Consider the following 14600-nt stretch of genomic DNA (forward strand, 5'->3'; position numbering starts at 1 on the left):
CACGGTGCCGCTGACGGAGCGAGACGTCGTTTGAGGATGAGAATTTCACATCAAAGCTTTTATCGCTCGTTTATGTTTAGATCAACCATCCTTCTCGGTATACTGTAGAAAAAGGAAAAAAAAAACCCAGCCATGTCCTAAAAGATTTGGTTAAACAATCTTTAATTTTTAAACATCAGTCATAAAAATGTCTATGTAAGTAGGTGAATACAGACGGATATATCAAACACAACGTTATGATGCTGTTTGTTGCAGTGCTGTCTTTGGGTGCAGGGACACTCGTATCTTTCAGGCGATTGCTTTACTTGAACCCTTTGCAAGTGTTAAATATGCCATTTCCCAATCACAAACTGCTCTTTCAGTTCTTGGAATGTTTGATGCAACTTTCAATAAAAAGACATCTCAAACTCCCTCCTCTTCTGAAGCCACAGCAAACAAAAAGGAAGACTCTGAGATGTGGGTGATACGCTAAAGACGGGGCGCCGCTTTGATGGCAAAGTTACGAGGAGGCGGGGCCGACCAGACCAGTTAAGTGAAAGTGATTCCACGCGGTGCTGTGGTATTAAATACGGTTAGTGTCGCACCGGGAGGAGTTCGGATCGAGCCGTGGATCAGTTGGCAGATAAAATACGCCCATATATTAAACATGCTTTTTCACAGTGCTCTACACACACACACACACACACACAATGTTTTCATGCTTCATGTAGAGTAGTTCAGTCTACCGTGTCGCCAAATGTGAGAGCCATCGGCATGATGGGAAATTCAAACGGGCCTCAGCTGTGACTTTCAGCTGCAGGGAAATGTGTATTAAAGTGAGCAGTGATTTAAAAGTAGTTTAGTCGGTCTAACATTCAGCCGGTGACAGTGTGCGGTTAGTCAGACACTAACCCCGAACAGCGTTAAGTGTTAAAAAGCGTCGCTTTGGTGTAAAAAGGTAGCAGTTGGTGTCCTCGGGCTGATCCAACATGGCTGCTTCCACTTGTGTCTACGTTAAAAAAAACGAAGGAATTATTAAGCTCTAAAGTTTTTCCTGAGGAATCCCATTTGCGATGGTTTTTCTCTCACGACAACAGGGCAAATACGCAATCCCCAAACAAGCGGAGCTCGAGCTGAGTGACGGAAAAAGAAAAGAAAAGGCCAGAAACGCAGGGTTTAGGTCGTTTAAGTTCAAATCTGCTCAGCCTCCTTCTTCACCTGAGGTTTACCTGCTGGCTGGTGTGGTTTGGGAACTTCTGGAGAGCAGATGACGTTTCATTTTACCCAAGTCAAATCCAGCAAAAGCCCCTAAACACTAAATGTAGAAAAACACTGAAGGCTCATTGCACTCATTAGTCTCCTTGTAAGAGCCCATCCGACCCTGCCTGCGTCTTGAGCCTTCAAAAATCACAGCAAAACAGACACGTAACTTTGGTCAAGTCCAATTATGTGGGATTGCAGGGAATTTCACAGAAGGGTCATGAGACTTACACAAGATTGTCTACGCTTATCAAACGGGAGTATTGTGCCATTTCGGTCAGAGCTTTGTGTGGACGCTCGGCAACGTGCCGCGACACAGCAGGGATGCAGTTTCTGGTTGGAGTCCCGCCTCGTGGCGCAGCTCTAACACGGCCTCTCGGCGCTGTCCGTCAAGTTGTTGGTGGGCGTGGCCTGAGAGCTGGCGTTTGCTGCGGATGAGAGGACCTCGTCGAAGCTGCCGCCGGTCCCCGCGCCTCCAACCTTGGTCTGGTGTGACACGTAAATGCAGTGAAAAGAATGAATGAGTAATGAGTCACTTTCCTCCCCTCTGCACCATCACGGGCTGCAGGTGGCACACTTTTACAATCTGACAGTGGTTAAACATTTACAGGGCGTGGACAAGAGGATGAGGACAAGGAGATTCAAATGTTGGCCACCGCAGCTTCTACATTTTGGGTTTGCCCGCTGCATTCAAGGGGGCTTGGTGAGCTTCGTAAACAGCGGTGCGAGTTCACACAGGGCAGACTGTAATTACAGTAATTACACAGATTACAGTGTTTTGCTTTTTCTTTATGATGCCTGGAAGCAGCAACCGGAGCGGTATCTTCTTCCTTTTTATCTACATAATCATGAGTTAGATGACTGAGGAGCTATCATATTGTGTTTGAGAAATTTAGATGGGGACATATCATGAGAAGAATAACTTCTTCTGTTGTCGATAACATATAAAAAAAACAAAAAACAACCTCTGGCAGTTTGGGGTCCCAGTAGGGCTGAAAATACCATGATGCATTGTTGCGTCAGTCCGACCTAAACTTGCCCAGTTTTGATCTGACTGACACAATAAATGCAATTGTTCTCGTGTCACAGAAATGCGTTCATTGCTGCCGGCTTGACGCTCGTTTGTCGATTTGAACGCTTTTCAGACCTTTTTTTGGCCTCTTCTTGCTTTCCAAAAAAAAGCCTGCAGGGCTCGGAACACTGTGGCGACTCGACAGCTTAATATCAACACATGCTTCCATGAGTCTGTTTCCAGCAACATATTGATACGTCCGTTCTCCTTGCGATTCTTGCCACGAGATTGATTTTACGTACTGTAAATACGGCCTACTACAGTTTTACTGACGCAAACTCTCTGTCTTTATGACAAAAGACACACACACGGACGCAAACACTCAAAGGCCCGGCTTACCTTGATATTGGAAACTGTACTCTCAACTTTCTCCTCAAAAGACTTGAAGCTGGGAGAGTTTCTGTGAAACAAAAACACAGAATCTTGTTGACTTTTCTTTTTAGAATAACTCTAAAGTATTTCTACCATTGCCCCTGAGGTGCCCCTGTCCCCAAAGTGGTCTGTAAATCCTAATTTGAGCCAGTACAACAACAACAATAACAGCTATAAAGAGCTAATAAAAAGCTAGGAACAGTAAACGGGTCAAACTCTCGTACATATGAGCAGATACAGAAGCAGGCAGGAGGGTTACCTCATGGCGGGCATGCTCATAGAGTGTCTGACAGAGTAACTGTCCCCAGAGAGCGTGGTGAGAGAAGAGTCAGTGATTAGCACAAGTTAACACACAAAAGCAACAGCAACAGTTAGCAAGACAGATATAAAACACCAGCAGGGAATTAATCGCCTTTGCAGAAGCTGTTTGTTTGAGACAAAGCAGCCGAAACCTCCATATGAACAAAGGGATATCACATCTACAGTGGAGCGACATACGGAACTACGTTCACATGCCATCTCATCATTTATCAGATCAACAAGGGGGAAAAAAAAAGCAATTCCTGCACGGTTTGTAATCAGTTTGTTAGCTTGGCCTGAAATAGCCTGGTTTTATCACTTCGCTGCATCTGAGGACGGCCAGGAAAGTTCGTGACATCTCGCTCACATGATTCAATTCCCTTCGCTCTTTCCGAGGCCGAAATCAGTTAGGGCTGATTCTCGGTGGAGAGGAGCACCTGAATGATTTCTGCCGTCCAGCATGACGGCAACATTTCCTCAGCTGACTCAGGCCGCACTTTGCCGTCAGCGTTATCAGCCGATCTGACGCGGAGCCAAGAAACAATGGGTGTGGCTAATCAGCTGTCATTCTTACCCTATTGAGTTGGACCTTGGTAAGCATGGAGGGAGACGGGAAAACAGTTTAGATACTTTCAGAAAAACAGTTCACGTTGCTCAAACACTGATGCTCGCCATTTAAAAAAAACAAAACAGGAAGCAGACTGAAGGAAAGCGAACAATGTCGCATTGAATCATTCGGGAGCCGAGTTTAAGGACTTTCTGTCACACAGTGGAAATGTTTAACTGACATCAAACAACAGAAACGCACAAAAACAGCAACATCTCACGCTCACAGGAGAGTAAAACAGCCTCCTCAAATGAATGATTACCTAAAGCCTTGCACACACAACACACAATTCAGAAAAAGAACAGAGTTAGCACTGAAAGAGAAGTCATAACTGTCAAAAAGTTGGAATGTGGGGATTTTGTCAATTGAGATCAAATCACTGTGATGCATGCCATCAAAAAAAATGATACACACACAGCATACTTTTCCTGGGAACTGAATATATGTGAACATGGAGGTCAGAAGGTGTTTCCAGAAGTTTGAAAAATCCCATGCAAGTGAGAGATCCACGCTTAATGTACTATTCAAACAGGGGACGTACCTCCGTGGGAACAGCAACTCTAGACCAGCCAAGCTGGAATATAGCAATGATTGAAATACATTGTTGTTCTTTTTGGATAATTCAGATCCTAGAGACATTTGAACACAGTGCAGGATAAGAAAACCTGCTAACTGCATGATATTTTCACCACTTCTCACTGCGGACACGCAAGTCTCTACAGGACAAACTGGTATTTTTACTTTTTTACTTCCCTTTTCGCTCCAGATGCACTTTCTCTTTTAAAAGGTCGCAGTCGTTCGGACTAAAAACTGTTTTTGTTTTCCGTTTTTCAGCATTGGAAAACGAACATGATCTCTTGCCGTTGGCGACTCGTCAGTCAGCTTTGGTCTCTGATCTCCACGAGCGTTTCTTTCTCTCTGCAACATGCCTGTCCTGCCACACATGAGGTCAGTCTCCAGGCTGTTGTCACCATATATACAAAGTGCTCCATTCACTTCACAATGAACAATACAGGCACACATGTGTTTCCTGTCCGTCTTTCTTTTTATTCTCAGCATCTCAAACAGAGCACCGCGGCCCCGTCAGAGGTCGACAGCAAGAGGAAGAGAGTGGCTGAGGGAGGCGGGCTTTGCTGCGAGCAAAGCGGCTTAATGCTGGCTTACATAAACCCGAGCTCTTCTGACCCGGTCAGAGCAAGAGTCACAACTCTGCCCTCCATGACGCAGAGATGGACAGCCAACGATAAAGAAACAAAGCAAAAACAGGGCTGGATGAAAGGGCAGTGCGTCAGGAGGTGGGCGAGAGGAACAGGTTAAACCAGGTTAGGCACGCTGGGGCCGATAATGGATCTTTATCGTGAACAAACGGTCTCCCCGAGGATGCCGATGCTCGCACAGCGAGGAAACAACCACCGAGAGGAGTTTTTCTAGAAAAGCTTAGTCAGCAGAGGAGGGCTTATACTGGATTGTTTGAAAGAGTAAAGGCTCATTTACACGACAGATGGCTACGTCAGTATGCGTCTGCATATTTAACATAGAGTATAAATGAGTCTTGCCTTTGAGTTTGATAAAAGTAAGTGACCCTTAAGATTTCTCCTCAAGCTCTCCGGGTCTGAGACAGTGCTGCGGATCAGCTTATTATGTCTACTTCGTCTCGGTCTCAAGCTTTTGGCAGGTTAGCAGAAGGAGGAAATCCGGCATATTATTGCAAAAAGGGCGCAACTCTATCCAGTGGGTAACGGTGGACTGTTGGCAGGTCATCTTTCGTGAGAGGATGCAACATCTGTCGTATTCCCTGCTGCTTTCCCAAAAATCTGAATTGTCAGTCGATGTAAGCAGCAATGTTTGCCTCATCCAAAGCAGCAGGTTGTTCTCTATTGGAAAGGCTAAATACGAGGCAATGTGTGCTAAAAGTCAGGATGCTTGTGACTGTACGCTGATTCTGAGCTAAAATCACGAGTATTTCCTGATTGCTAAACCTGATTGGAAAGTATCTAATTAAGTAATCCTCTGCAGGCAAATATGGTTTAACCAGTCTTATAAAGTGAGACCGTGAGGCTCCTTGACTCCAAAAAAACACTACTAAAAAGGCAGCAACTTAATCTAAGATATATCTGAGATATTCTCTTGGATATTTACGAATATGAGTTGTTTTTTGTCCTCCCTGGACGAATCGATTTGAAAAATGCGACATCGCTGCTTACCTCATGTCTCCGAACTTCCTGGTGATGGCGTTACCGAAGTTATTGAAGGCTGCTGAGGTCTTCTGTCCTGCTGTGGACAGCGTATCTGACGTTTTCTTGTAGCTGACAAACACACACACACAAAAAGAAAATGCAGTAGGCCATATCGTACATCTCTGAGTGAAAATATTTGTCATACACACACACACACACGTACAAACACAAGCGAAACAGACCAGCTCATAAGTCTAGGTATATTTTGAATGATTCCGACTATCTTCATGTACATTAATCTTTATATAAACACCGTCCAAAATCACTGAATATGAAACCATGTAACGTCTTTCAACGCCCTGCGTTTTACATTAATGTTGGGGCTTTTTCAACATCTGGATCACATATAGCGGCTTCAAGCCATCGTGTGGCCGCATTACCCAGTTTCCCCAGGACCTCACTCTCCTGCGGTCACACTGGTGCATAATAGATGAGGATGGAGGCTGCGAGTGTAAAGTGATCTTCAGGATAGAGCGTAACTGGATAAGAGGAGCAGCCTTCAGAGACTATCCACTTGCTTTTCTCTGTCTCTTGGTGTCTGGGTAAAAGCCCGGCTCTGGCCGTCTTATCAGGAAATTTGATTGTTCATCTGCAGTACAGACCGATTGACTCCAAAATGTTAAAAGGAATAGTTCAACGGCTTAGAGAGCAAACTGTGATGATTAACAACCAGCATGTCTAAGGCTCACTATTATCGTGCCATGTGATTCATGGTGAGTTCAAATATGTCCCATCTGGAGGTTAAAACAAGCAGAGCTGCCAGAACACAAATAATCTAAAAAGTGTTTCGTTATTCTGACATTTCTGGACGATTCCGAAGGCATTTTAACCAGGATAAAAAAAACAGCACTTCTCATGGAAGTCGTCGCTATCGAGTTTGTGAATCTGAGAAGAGAGAAGCAGCAAACGCAGACAACATCAACAGAAAGTGTTTACGGCAGTAGGAAACTGACATTTACCACAAACTCAGAATTTCCACTGAAAGCGGTGAACATCTGCTGCTAATCGTGTTCCGAGGTCAACAACAACCCGAGGCGGTGTTTTTAAAATCAGGTTTGTGATGGCTGCTCCAGCAAGGACAACAGAGATCAACAAAGAAACCGCACACATGCTGTGCAGCTACTAGCAGAGGATTATGCTTTTTAATTGGCTTTTGGATACTGGTGTCTCATGAAAACACACTTAGTTTGAACTCTGAGATCATGCTGGCTGTTTCTTTGAGTTTGTGCATCCTTTGAAGGGCATCCATGTTGACAGCGAACATATTCTGCGATTGGTTGCTGCAACACACAACTGGAGACACACACGCACGCTCCGTTCAAACGCCCAAATCTCTCCGGGTCTGCCATAAAGACATGAACTTACGCCGTGGAGCTCTGCATGTCGTACCAGCTTCTGCTGAAGTTGTTTCGGAGCTCACTCAGGGGAGTGATGCCCAGCTTCTGTTTGAGCTCTGCGTGCTGCTTCTCTTTGGACGCCAGAACCTGCCTCAGTGTGCTGATCTCCTCTTCCAGCTGGGCACACACACACACACACACACAGAAAGACATGGGGCTACTTGACAGGTGTCACACAACACATTGAAAGTCATTGTGCTGTTGGCTAACGCTCTGCTTGTGTGTTTTCATTTGGGCGTGGTTGCACACTTTAGACAGCTCTTGCTGAATCTCCTCCCTCTCCTCTTCTGTCATCATGGAGTTGTTCAGGTTCACTTCAGACACCAAATCTTCATCAGCCTCTCTTAGCGGCTCAGAGTCCAGAAACCCTGTTTGAGACACACACACAGACAGATAAATGTACTCTCATATGTGTGTGTGTACTGTGACAGAAGACAGTGATAGTGGATAAACAAACTTGTTCTATTTTATTTCTGGAGGAACTTTGTGACTTTCAGCTTTCATACGGAATCACTTTAGTTCAATAAATGTGTTATAATATATATATATATATATATATATATATATATATATATATCTTTTCAGCTGCTGCCAACACAATCAGACACTTTTAAAACGCACCCACTTCCCTTCTCTTGGTTTCTAAGTTGTATGCTTTCCCTATGCTTTTTTGCATAGGGGTGCGTCTGTGTTCCTGCTGCTGTGACTGTGTCCACACATCTGAGCGTTTGTCTCCATGTCTGACTGCGTCTCTGATAGTTATGTAATCTGCGGCTGCAGCCTGCAGGGCTCTAATCTGGCTTAACTAACCTGGATTATCTTGGCCCCGGTCAGACCGACACTACAGCGTACACTAACACAGGCCCGATGCTTTCAGATTCAACGGGCGGACTGCATTTCAAGGCGGGATAATAGGTTTCAGCGCCTTATTGCGCAAAGAAGAAGAAAGAGATCTGAAGATCTGACCCAAAATGTTAAGGTAAGGAACAGAACACTGATCCAAACAAAGCATCACAAGTAAAATCAACTGTGTGTCTGACACCAACATTTGTCCATCCATCATTATAACATAAGCAGAGATCCCCAGACCTCTCTTTCCCCAGACACATCCTCTTACTCTTCTGGGTCAGAGGTGTTCCCCAAAGGGCCAAGATATATAATCTCTCCAACTTGGGTCTGTCCTGAAACCCCCTCCAGGTGGGGAATAAACAAAACACCTTCCCTGGAAGGCATCTATAAGGCATCCAGATGCCCAAACCATCTCAACTGTATCCTGAGACAAAAGGTCACGCCAACAAGCCTCTGACCCAGGCCTGACTCCAGGGTGAAGCCCTGCTCTCTCCAATCAAGGTGAGGAAGAATAAAGAATAAAAGTAAACCGTTTGGCAGTATCAGTACGATCTGTCCCGTTTGTTGCAGGTTTTCCCAAAAGATATCTGTGAAACAAATACGACAAAGCAACAGCGGAACATTGTGTGTACACTCGACACAAGAAAGGCCAGCGCATGCCGGTTATTGTATCAATGAGTCTGTGGTGGACCTGCTGGTGGAACTTTTGCACCATTTTGACAGGATGGAAATGAAAAGAATTACTGTACCTGCAGCGAAGTGTCCTCTCTCTTGATGGAGCCGCATCATAAGACATTTGAGGAGACAGTGGGGTCAGTAAAGACTAAATTCTGCAAGATATGCCGTCTCTACGATTATAGTTGTTACTACTAGAAACCAGTGGACACTTTAGTGCTTTGAAACCAAAGATAACAGGGGGCTCAGCAGCTCCTCAAACAACTAACACACACATATATATATATATATATATATATATATATACATATATATGCATGCATACACACACACACACACACATATGTCGTTCAAACCACTTCACTCACAGCACAGCATGCAGCAGTACACTACAAGACAGGCTCTTCTATAGCAGGGAGCTATTTCTACCAACATTACACAGCAGGACAATGAGTCTTTCAAACGAATGTAGCACAAATGGAAGCTTTTCACGTCTAAGTGCATCAAGTATTGTTCATGTTTACACAGCCAAGACAATGTATTTAAAAGCCAAAGGGGAGTCCTGGTAACGTTTTCTTTCTTTTCAGAACACTCGCACACAAGAGGTGGACACGACAAGGAAAACATTCTTTCCATGGAAACTAGCGACTTGTATTGTATTTAGTAACATTCGCACAGCTTGGCTCTTCCAAACTGCTGACACAGCAGGTTTCCTTTTAGCTAACACGGGGATATATATATATTTTTTTTTGCTTAGACAAGTTTTATGAAAGAGCTTTTCAAGTTCAGCTTTGCTGTTGTGCCGGAATAAAAAGGACTTTTTTTTTTTTACCTTAAGCTAACATGGGTCTGCTTTTAGCTAAAATGTTTCCTTTTTAGCATCATAATCTTCCTTTGACTTAAGCAGTTTTCGTGCTTAGCTAACACAGCCTTTGTTTGTAGCCATCACATTGGTTGTAAAATAAAAGACCTACAAAAAAGCCGAGCATGATTTTTGACACTCATGATCCTGCACCACACAGAACTACACTTAACTACGCCATTTAATAATCATGTCTACAGTCAGAAACACGTTCATGTTGCTAATGCTATATGCTAACCATGTTCTACAACAGCAAGACATTTAGCCTTGGTTGAACACTAAACATACCATCCATTCCTGGATTTATGGAGGTAAAATAAAAGATTTCATGGGTTTGAATTTATTAACTTTTCTTTTATTTACTTGGTTAACTTTTTCCATTGGGGGCCAACATGGTCTGAACAGTAAGGGATCAGTGCAATACAAATATCCTACAAGCATTTATTGATTGGAACTTCAAAAAACATCTTAAATCTGCCTTAATATTACTACATCACATTTCTCACGGAATTATAGTATTAATAACATTATTTAAATTCTTCATTTAATCCCTGCACATTGTTAAAACAACTAATTGCCCAATAAAATACAGAAAACATGACATCAGAGGCAGCTATAGCCCTGACGGGAACTGTACGTTCAGATGTTCAACCAAAGCGAAAGGTAATCTACTCTCTTGGTTATAGTCTGCATCCCTTGTCACCTGTGCTGTCCAAGTGCATATCCCAAGTGGTGGACATGACCCAGCTGTCAGGGTGCGACACTGACGTGTGGCACCACTGATCCCGCCCCGGCGTTGAGGTTTCACCCCAATCTGTCAGGTTTTCCCCATTTTGGACCAATGGAGCCAAGTCCTCCCCATATGAGACCCTCCGATTCGATTCCTCTCCAGAGGGATAAAACGTACCCTGATTCAAACCTGAGCAAAGTCACAGTGGAGTACATTTTAAAGTACTTTGAAGAAAACAGAAAGCGCTGGATTGAGCTCATCTCAAATGTAACTGACAGTGACATAAAAACACAATCTGAGCCCTTTAAAAGTGCCTGTGAGACTCTGGAGAGCGGACATTTTGTGAAAAGATCAAAATGCTTCCTGACTGGTTTGAGCGAAACAAAAAGACTTTCTGTACTGAGACATCGCACCAATCTCCCACTCTCACTTAAACACATTCCAGAATCTGATCCTGGTTTCTGGGAACAGCTTTATTTGGAAAATACAACTCAACTGCAGTTTTCCACAATGCAGACGAAAGACAGCAGATGTATCTAGGGGCGGCTGTAGCTCAGGAGTAAGAGCAGTCGCCCACCAATCGGAAGGTCGGTGGTTCGACTCTGGCTTCCCCAGGATACATGTCGAAGCGTCCTTGGGCAAGACACTGAACCCCACGTTGCTCCCCCAGTGTATCATTGGGGGTATGAATGTGTGTGAATGCTTAGAAAGCACGTAGTTATATCCTAAGACGTGCTGTATGAATGTGTGTGAGTGGGGTGAATGCGGCATGTAGTGAAGCGCTTTGAGTGGTCAGCTAGACTAGAAAAGCGCTATACAAGTACAAGTCCATTTACCATTTACCATCTGTCTCAGTCAGTCTCCGCTAACTCATCTGGAACCTGAACAGATGCAGAGGCCAGTGATTCTTAGGGCAGATGATGGCAGTATCTTAGAAATGTAGCTTGTTTAATTTAGTACATTCTAACTTGGGTTTTAAAAGCATTTCACTCATGAGTTTCTGAACTGAGAGGTTCGAGCCTGTGAATGTCTTAAAGCCCTTCGTAACTGCAGGGGACAGTCTGGTGTGTTGTGGTTGTGCGTGCACACTTATTTTGTGTGAGGATTAACCAAAAGGTCCGAGCAAATTGGCAGCTTTGCGTGCTCAAAGGCGACAACATGGCAGAGCGTGTGGGCGTGATTGTTTTTTCTCTTCTGTGAGGCCACTCGTACATTTATGACAAACCCAAATGTTGTGCATCTGAAAAGCAAAGCGGAGACTAAACGCATTACACGACTCGGCATGAACTCAATTTGTGGTTATTTAAGGGGTAAAGTGAAAAACAAGCAGTAAATATTTGCATGAGTCATCTGAGAAAACTGCTCAGGATTGCTAAACCTATCTGAAACATGCTTCTCAGAGGGGTTAATAGCAAAACTCAGATGTGGAATTTTCCTCCAATTTCATAAATGGAAGCACAGCTCATTAGCATAACAGTGAAAGAAAAACTAAAGCTCTGTGTTTAACAAAGTCTTTCTTTAAAAGTGACACAATGCCCACCTTATTTGGACGATTTACTCACTCAGACCACACTCACTCTCCGGATTATTTGTTAAATCAACACTGAATCACGTCAGCCAACAAGTGCTGCTGCGCTAATCTTTACAGACAACTTTAGAGGATGCTGCGCCTCGACCGCCACCCTGATCGGGGATACTTTGATGCCGCTTCCATCACAGAAGCCGTTTTCTTTCTCCTTATCTTTTTATTATTTGTGTGTGATTCAGTGTGGATTTGCTTTTGTTTCAAAAGTTGCGTCTTACCCTGCTCTCCCTCATTTGAGGCTGAGTTAACCCATTCCTCTCCAGGGCCCATGCTGCCCCAGTCCACCACTGCTTCACTCAGAACACTTGAGTACAACTCTGCAGCACAACAAAGCAGCAGGGTGAGGGGAGACAAGAAAACTGGTTACAGACACACAAACACAGGGATCTGTGTCCACCAGCCCTGCCAATCACAGCGAGGCTTGTTCCCCTTGCAGTTTATCTGACCGTTCATTTGCACAGGAACAGGAAGTCTGTTTTTTCCACCTTTGTGAAACCATTCTAATATTCTTGAGCTCCTCAAACAGGATATACCCGATTACTGCCATTTGTACTTCCTTTAAACAAGAAAAAAACAAAAATTGGTGCCACACAAGGTCCTCAAAAATCACTTTAAAAGAAGCAGGACAGCATTCTCAGGCTGTTCAGCAATGGAAGATGAAATCTTGTTACGCCATACTCCGGTGCCACGGGAGGAAACAGGCCAGCGCAAAGCCAGTTTCACTTATTATTTCCCTCCGTTTCCACACTCTGACCAGCTGATCAGGGCAGAATAAATAGCAGAGTTCGGTGTGACACAGAAACAAACAAACCAACAAAAAAAAGTCAGATTCATGTTACGTGCATTTGCATGTGTCAAAAATACTTCTTTTTTTTTTTTTAAACGAATCTTCATTCGAGAGGAAGAAAAGCACTTCAAAGAGTTTAGCATGATATCGACTCTCTGCACCATTCACTGGCAGGTGGATTTTATGTTTAAACATGGAAGAATATCCCCGTCTGTCTTTACTCCACTCCTCCCTCCCCTTTTTCTGGGGGTGAAATACCTTTGGTCACAAGATTACCATTTAGCCCAGTGGTCATGAGGCTACACTAAATCAGAGGCCCGGCGATGGTCATATGGCTAGAAAAATCAATTAAAGCTCAACTAGTGCTCAAGTTGATAAACAGCCATAATAGTGTATATACTGTATCTAAACCTTTGAAATGCGAGGTTTTAACTTGCTGCAAGGACACGACGGTTAGAGAAAAGCTCGGTTCACAGACTTTAATTACTGCCCTATGACAACATGTAAGAAGATTATTATGCTTTGGAAAGTTTTTGGGGAGTTCATGTTCCCATAATGAATGCAAAACATCCTGAACAATGAGTCTTTTTTTCTCGCTCCAACTCTGGACTCACAGCCTCTCTGGCTCCATGTTAGCTTTTAACAGGTTCCCATTTAGGCCTGGAATGGAAAGGAATGCAATTACCTACCTGGGTAAACACAGCTTTATCTCACGGACTGCACACACGTAGATGCACAGCTGTATTTGGTCGGCTCAGTGTAGACTCATTAAAAAACAAGAATTAGGACACTTTACAAACTAAAACAGCTGACAACACTGGGTATGGCACCATGGACAACAGAGAAGTTTAATGTCCATCACAGCCTGGTGAGTTAAAAGGACAGGGACATTCATGCCATCTAAATACAACTCAAAGGGAAGCATGCACTGTTATCTGGATTCACAAGACCTTGCAGCAATGAACATGCAGGAAAATATGCGAGGATAACATGGTGAATACATTGATTTCAGGGTTCAGTAGTAAACTGTCTGGCTCAGTTTAAAAAAAATATGTGAAAGTTCGGGCACTAAAAACATTAGATAGAACCAAAATAGTCTTAAGCCCTAGAGTATACGTGCTGGACCCACAAAGTCCCACTTTGAACCTGTGAAGGTCTCTCATCAATTCTTAATCCAGTCAAAAAAACAGACACCAATTCGAGCACAACAGGTAATACAGTTTAAACAACAGCTTTTTTAAAGGATAAGTGGAGATTAAGTCGTCGCTCCGTAACTATGACAATAAGTGACTGAATAGTTCCCGATTTATTGTCATAATCGTTCTCTTTTCGTTCCTCAGCCAGCGTCATTTATAGTGGCGCGTGCGGTCAGTGAAGCAAACATTTAAGTTCAGCTCATTATCAGATCAACAGCAAACAGAAGTGACCCATGGCAGCCGTGGCGCCTGTTTGAGACATGATAAAGCTCCGTCATAAGCGGCAGCCGACGCCGACTCACCTTGTTGTCTGGTTTCCATAGGTGCCACACAGGTGAACTCCCCAAGCAACCTTCTGAATCAGTCGAGACTAGGTAGCACTCGCAGCACCGCTAGATAGATCAAAACCAGTGAGGTTTCTTTCGATGTCACGAGCTGAGGAAGCTCATGGGCGGAGCTTGGAGCACCAGCCAATAGGTTCACGCGGTTGTAATTTACTAAAACTGACACTGGACCTATTTTATGATCTTCACTCATATATATATAAACATATTGGTACATAAAAAAGCATGTAAACAATTAAATAAGTCAATTAAAGTGAATTTAAAAACGATTATGCGTTTGTTGGTGTTTTCTTGAATGAAAACAGGTAAACCCGAGACCTGCGACACAAACGCACCAAATTGCGAATA

The 14600-nt window shown here is 43.7% G+C and overlaps 1 protein-coding gene across 1 annotated transcript; it reads right to left on the reverse strand.

Moving 5' to 3' along the window:
• Positions 1–145: 145 nt before the first annotated feature.
• Positions 146–14327, reverse strand: tpd52l1 (tpd52 like 1). Its single transcript, XM_072362135.1, has 6 exons — positions 14211–14327; positions 7474–7592; positions 7193–7341; positions 5795–5896; positions 2651–2711; positions 146–1725 (listed from the first exon to the last, which is right to left on the reverse strand). Exons 1-6 carry the CDS (start codon positions 14227–14229, stop codon positions 1603–1605), a joined length of 573 nt encoding a protein of 190 aa, XP_072218236.1. The 5' UTR covers positions 14230–14327; the 3' UTR covers positions 146–1602.
• Between the last annotated feature and the right edge of the window lie 273 nt (positions 14328–14600).

The sequence above is a fragment of the Leuresthes tenuis genome, unplaced genomic scaffold (genome assembly GCF_036924035.1).
Source record: "Leuresthes tenuis unplaced genomic scaffold, fLeuTen1.0.hap1 SCAF_13, whole genome shotgun sequence".
Taxonomy (NCBI): Eukaryota; Metazoa; Chordata; class Actinopteri; order Atheriniformes; family Atherinopsidae; genus Leuresthes; species Leuresthes tenuis.